General features: G+C 34.9%; 1 protein-coding gene across 1 annotated transcript; it reads right to left on the reverse strand.

The window, feature by feature from the left end:
• Positions 1-3,674: 3,674 nt before the first annotated feature.
• Positions 3,675-5,461, reverse strand: LOC117624945 (palmitoyl-monogalactosyldiacylglycerol delta-7 desaturase, chloroplastic-like). Its single transcript, XM_034356479.1, has 5 exons — positions 5,140-5,461; positions 4,879-5,019; positions 4,646-4,789; positions 4,165-4,271; positions 3,675-4,053 (listed from the first exon to the last, which is right to left on the reverse strand). Exons 1-5 carry the CDS (start codon positions 5,425-5,427, stop codon positions 3,834-3,836), a joined length of 900 nt encoding a protein of 299 aa, XP_034212370.1. The 5' UTR covers positions 5,428-5,461; the 3' UTR covers positions 3,675-3,833.
• Positions 5,462-5,671: the final 210 nt, after the last annotated feature.

Consider the following 5,671-nt stretch of genomic DNA (forward strand, 5'->3'; position numbering starts at 1 on the left):
ATAAATAAGATGTTGACCTTGATGAGTTGGATCCTAGTTATTGGTTTTTATTTATATAAATTGGGTATTATATATAGGAACAAAAAGTGAAAAATTGCAGAATTTGAAGAGGGTAAGCCAAATTTTCTATAAACGGGGAACCTAACCATTGAAAGCATAAAAAAACCACAAAAGTTGATGAAAATAATTAAATAGCTTATTTGTGAAAAATGGAACCTCAAATAATGTCTTTGGAGCGTCTAAATAATGTATTTGATAATTTTTCATTTGTATCAATTTTCTGATGATCATATTGATCACTTCACGAATTTTTTAAATATACTATAATCAAATATGTTTATGAATATATGTGTGGCCGTTGGGGGGATTAACATGTGGGTGAACATGACTATGAATACCGTGATTGAAGCTGATTAGAAAATGACCTAACCCATTATAAGCCCTGCCATGATTTTTTAACAGTGAAGGAGCTATGCCAAGGCCTGCAGTGGCCTTGGTCCCCTCAAAAATTTAACAAACCATTATGTGTTGGGCTCGCAGTGGACAGACTTTGTAAAAATTGGGTAATAAAATAAGCTTGTGGCCCCTCCACAATAAAGACTAAGATAGTTCCGGAGCCCACCAATATATTTCTTTTTAAAAAAAAAAAATGAAAGAGTAAGAGATTAAGTTACTTTCGTATAAATTTAAAAAAAAAAAGGTCTCTTTTACGATTAGACATTAGTACATGGTAGATATTTTTTATGCTGCAATAGATTTTCAATTGCTAGAATTAAATAGCCGAATTAGTGATCAAGCAATGAAGTTGCTTATTCTGGGTTTGAGTTTGGATCCTCATGAAGTGAATACGTTTGCTAGAATTGACGATATCTGTCAATTGGTAGATAAGTTCTACCCGCAAAACTTTGAACAAGAGCGAATCCACATTAGGATTAATGTGGACTCCAACCCAATACTGATTAGAAAATAGGTTTAAGTGTAGAAAGACAGTCTAAATATATCAAACATTAGCCCAACACTCTATGTAAATCAATGGACTAGACTCAATTTTTGATAGCTTACTGGGGATGGTACTTCCATTTCACGTGAATCAATTAAGACATAATATAATATTTTCTTACACATAAACCCCTAGCACCGTCCCTTCATATGTTCCATATATATACTTCCCTTCACTACTTTCCTTTCTCTCTAACTAGCTACTAGGAAAAATCATATTAATTATCCTTCAAAATGCAGATGTTAAGTTCATTGTCACAGTCTCGAACAGATGTGACATGAATACATTTGCATTGCATGCACTTTATAATACAACAACAAAACATGTGACGTTGAAAAAATGAGTTAGAATTAATTAGGGATCTATCCCTTTTAATGTTTAAAATACAAACAGCTCAAATCATAACTGCTAGTCCAACTGCCCCACCAATTTCATTAAAGATTTAACTGGTCATGGGAATCAAAATTGGCTCACTTTGAAACCAGCTGTGTAGTCAACGGTCGATAATTGAAACATAAATTCAAAACCAATGAAGATATATACTAAGATGACTTCGGTTCATACGAGGACAAATGGATCTTCTAAGGTTGCCGACTTGCCAACGTGAGGAAGATGTGTGTTAGGTGAGTTGGTTAGGAAAATAAGATCGTTTTTCTTGCACTCAAGTTCGAGTTTTTCTTTTTGTAAATTAGATTAATGTAGAGTAATTTAGATTATGACTTGTATTTATAAACAAATTACAAGTACAAGATATTAATGGAATAAAGGAAAATACTACCGTCAGTCACCCATGAGTACCTGACATTTTTTTCAGGTGTTGGGCGTAACACGCTTAATATTTTGGAATTTTTGTAGAAATGTCTCATAACCTTATACCTCAGTTTCAACCTTAAAAAAAAATTTAAGAGAAATATTACCTTAATTTTTCAAAATACATGATTTGTCATCTAATTTTAACACCATCCAACTTTTCATAAATTTCAAAGGGTATTTTAGTCTTTTCATTTTCAAGGGAAAAAAAAGAGAGAAAGAGATCTCTCTCCCTTTCTCCCCCCACCGACCCCATAAGTGTGACGTGGAAGATAATTAGAGCCCACATGTCTAATCACATCGTGACATGTGGATTAAATAAATAAATATTTTTTTATAATAAAAATCCATGTTTTTCTGCAACTTCCCATCCCCTCCTCTACTAAGTCTCTCCCTTATTGTCCTCTCTCTCCTCCCTCTAGCCTCTCTCTCTCTTCCCTCTGCCCTCTCCCTCTGTTCTCTCTCCCCCTCTACTCTCCCTCTCTCCTCCCTCTGCTCTCCCTCTCCCTTATATAGTCCAAAAGTTAATTAGCTTTCTCTATTTTTGATTGAAAAATTATATCAAAAGTTTGTTTGATATAATAGACAATAAATATTTTTTTATTAAGAAAAATCCTTTGCGAACAGCAAATTTGCTATCAAAATCTCATTCTCCTTAATGACTTCTTCCACGCCTGTTCAACTAAAATGCTTATAGGTCACAGCTTTAAAAGATATCGACTATTTTATTGGTTGCAGCAGAGGAGGGGGAGCGGGGGGCCATAGCGTCGAGAGAGGGTAGAGGGAGGGGGATGGGAAGTTGCAGAAAAAAATGGACATTCATTAAAAAAAATTATTTATTTAATCCACATGTCACAATGTGATTGGACATGTCGGCTCTACTTATCTTCCACGTCACACTTAACAGAATTTCTAAAGAACAGGGACCATTTGTGATTTAAAAAAAACTAACGTTAAGGACTATTAATGTCATAAAAAAATGCTCAAGGACCATTCGTGACAATTTCGTAAATCAAAAGGACCATTTGTGATAAAAAGCCTTTTTTAAAATACATAATTTGTCATCTAACTTTAACACCATCCAAATTTTCATCAATTTTAAAGGGTATTTTAGTCTTTTCATTTTCAAAGAGAGAAAAAAGAGACATCTCTCTCCCTTTCTCCCCTACCGGCCCCCAAAACACATCGTACAGGACACCCCTCCCCCACTCCTCTTCTCTCTCTCTTAGCATGTATTAATTTTTTTGCGGTGTTCATTGAGCATGTATTAATTTTTTGCGGTGTTCATTAAGCATGTATGAAATTTTCAAACACATGAAACTACTTAAGCTTCCCACCCAAAATCCAACATCCTTCTTGTCTTCATAGTTTCATTAACTTACGCCATTGTGTTTCTGTTGAAGGATCTAAAGTTTGCTTGGTCACCATTTGTCATGTAGGCTACCGAATTGTTAGTTTGGTAGTTGTCCTTCCACAAATTTCAATATGCAAATGGGAAAATTCTAAAAAGAAAAAATAAGAAGAAAAAGGTGGAGAGAGAAGGAGGAAGGGGAAGAGGGAAGAGGGAAGAGGAATGGATTTCAAGGTGGGCGGGGTTGATTGGAGCTGTTGGTGGAGCATAGGGGATAGGAGAAAGTGAGATTTTTTTATTTTTTTTTGGGAATTTTAATTGTTTAAAAGATATACAATTGTTTTTATAATGATTTTTTTATTTTTTAAAATATTCTTAAAAATGGAAAAATTAAAATACCCTTAAAAATAGTGATGTTACGAAAATCATCTATATGTTATCCTTTTGTATGAATTATGCTAGTTAATGGTTTTGGATATATATATATATATATATATATATATATATGGCTTTTATGAAGTAACTTTACATTAGGTACATTAAGATATAATAGTGTAAAAGAACAATATGCGCCCTCAATGATTAAACTTTATCTGTCACATCACATCACATAGCAGATTAGACTTCTTTATTTTTTCTGTCTTTGGCGGATAGGAGGCAAACTTTTGAACCCTAATTCTCAGCAGCCGTGACTTTATTGTGTAGAGCTTTTCTTCGCTTTTGGGCTTCAGTTGGAGTTTTCACATTTGTTGCCAATCCAATTGCTTGTAAAAATCTTATCACATACCAAGTAACATCAATCTGCCACCATTCAAAACCTTGTCGAGCTGAGAAATCAAAAGCATGGTGATTGTTGTGCCATCCTTCTCCAAGTGCAAACAATCCCAACCACCTACACGTACAGTTGAAAAATATATACATTTAATGTCTCTCATCAGGATTCAGGATTCAGGAAGGAGAACATATAATAATATCCCAACTTCCATATTTATTCAAAATGTACCAATTGTTCCTTGACATATCACCAGTGAGATATACTTGTTTTCCCCAAATGTGACCAGCTGAATTTACCAACAAAGTACTGTGGAAAACGCATACCATCCTCACCCCCTGCAATGACAAGGTTAAACTTTAATAGGTATTATAATTAATTTGAATTACACGTATATATGTAATCCAGCTTTGATCTTATGACAACCTTTTTACCAAGCATGTTTAATTAATTAATGGGAATAAGAGGGAAGAGGTACGAGAATCAAAGAATGAGAATCGGATCAACTACCCTCTCTTAGTTGGTCCGAGATTCTTGATTTTTTGTGTATTTGATCAAAGATTTAAATAAGGGAAGTCAAGAATGAAAATCATTTTATTTCTTCTTATTCTCGTTACTTAAAAGTAAACATGTCATACATTCTGTATTGTTTTATGACTTTATGGGAATCATAATTAACTAAAAAAGATAACAAGACAGGAAGCAATCTCACCAGTCCCCATGCCAGGAAGGGAAATCCACCCACGACATATAGTAAACTTCCAAGTAGAACAACAGAATGCAGAAGAAAAGTGCGATGAAGAAACCTATAGAAGGGTTGCCTTTTCAAATCTTCAACGTTCTTCAGTCCTCCATACTGCAAAAGTTTCCATTAGAACTTGAACAAAATTGTAGTGTAAGCAAATATATTTGTTCTAGAAAGAGAGTAGGGTATGTTTTTTTTACTTTTCCAAACCGAGAGCCGCTATCGAGGATCCAACCCATGTGACTAAACCAAAAACCTTGAAGGGGGCTATGAACATCTTTCTCAGTATCAGTAAACTGGTGGTGATATCGGTGTGAGCTCACCCATTCTATTGGACTTCCCTGCAAAATCAAACAAGCAAACACAAATATTATACTGCCTGTGTACAAACCAAATAAAAAATATATAGCCATGAAAATAAAAATAAACAGCATACCAAAACTATGTTGCTAAACGTATACCTGAAGTGAGAGAACCCCGAAGTAGGCAAACAAGTACTCGAGCCATTTCGGAATACGAAAGCTCTTGTGAGCAAGATTTCTATGGAAAGACAAAGTCACTCCTAAACCCGTCACAAGATAGAGAGCACAGGCCACCCAAAAGGCAGGCCAGGTGAAATGAAACGGCGCCATCACACAAAGGCAATGAAGACTGAAAAACACAACTGCAGTGACTATGTCTAGTAAATTCCATTTCCTTCCCCAGAATTCTCCGCAGGGAGTCATCACAATATTGACCATAATCCCCATCGATGCTATCTATGGCTTCAATATTTTGCTTATGTTGTATCTTCTTCTGCACGCTGCCACTGGCATTCTTATATAGACGTACGTTGTATGAAAATTATTGTGTTTGGAAATAAGTTGGCCGCCCATTTCATATCAGTGAAGCAATTTATTACTTCGCTGCTTAGTTGTCAGCATACGGTTGGTGATAGATAAATAGGAATAGGATTTCTTTATCACACTCTAGTTTGGCAATTAATATGTGCAT

The sequence above is a fragment of the Prunus dulcis genome, chromosome 4 (assembly GCF_902201215.1).
Source record: "Prunus dulcis chromosome 4, ALMONDv2, whole genome shotgun sequence".
Classification (NCBI taxonomy): domain Eukaryota; kingdom Viridiplantae; phylum Streptophyta; class Magnoliopsida; order Rosales; family Rosaceae; genus Prunus; species Prunus dulcis.

Coding starts and splice junctions, on each gene's coding strand:
- LOC117624945 (XM_034356479.1), bottom strand. CDS start 5,427: ATGGGGATTATGGTCAATATTGTGATGACTCCCTGCGGAGAATTCTGG. Junction 5,020..5,139: donor TCGGGGTTCTCTCACTTCAG/GTATACGTTTAG, acceptor TTGATTTTGCAG/GGAAGTCCAATAGAATGGGT. Junction 4,790..4,878: donor GCGGCTCTCGGTTTGGAAAA/GTAAAAAAAACA, acceptor AAACTTTTGCAG/TATGGAGGACTGAAGAACGT.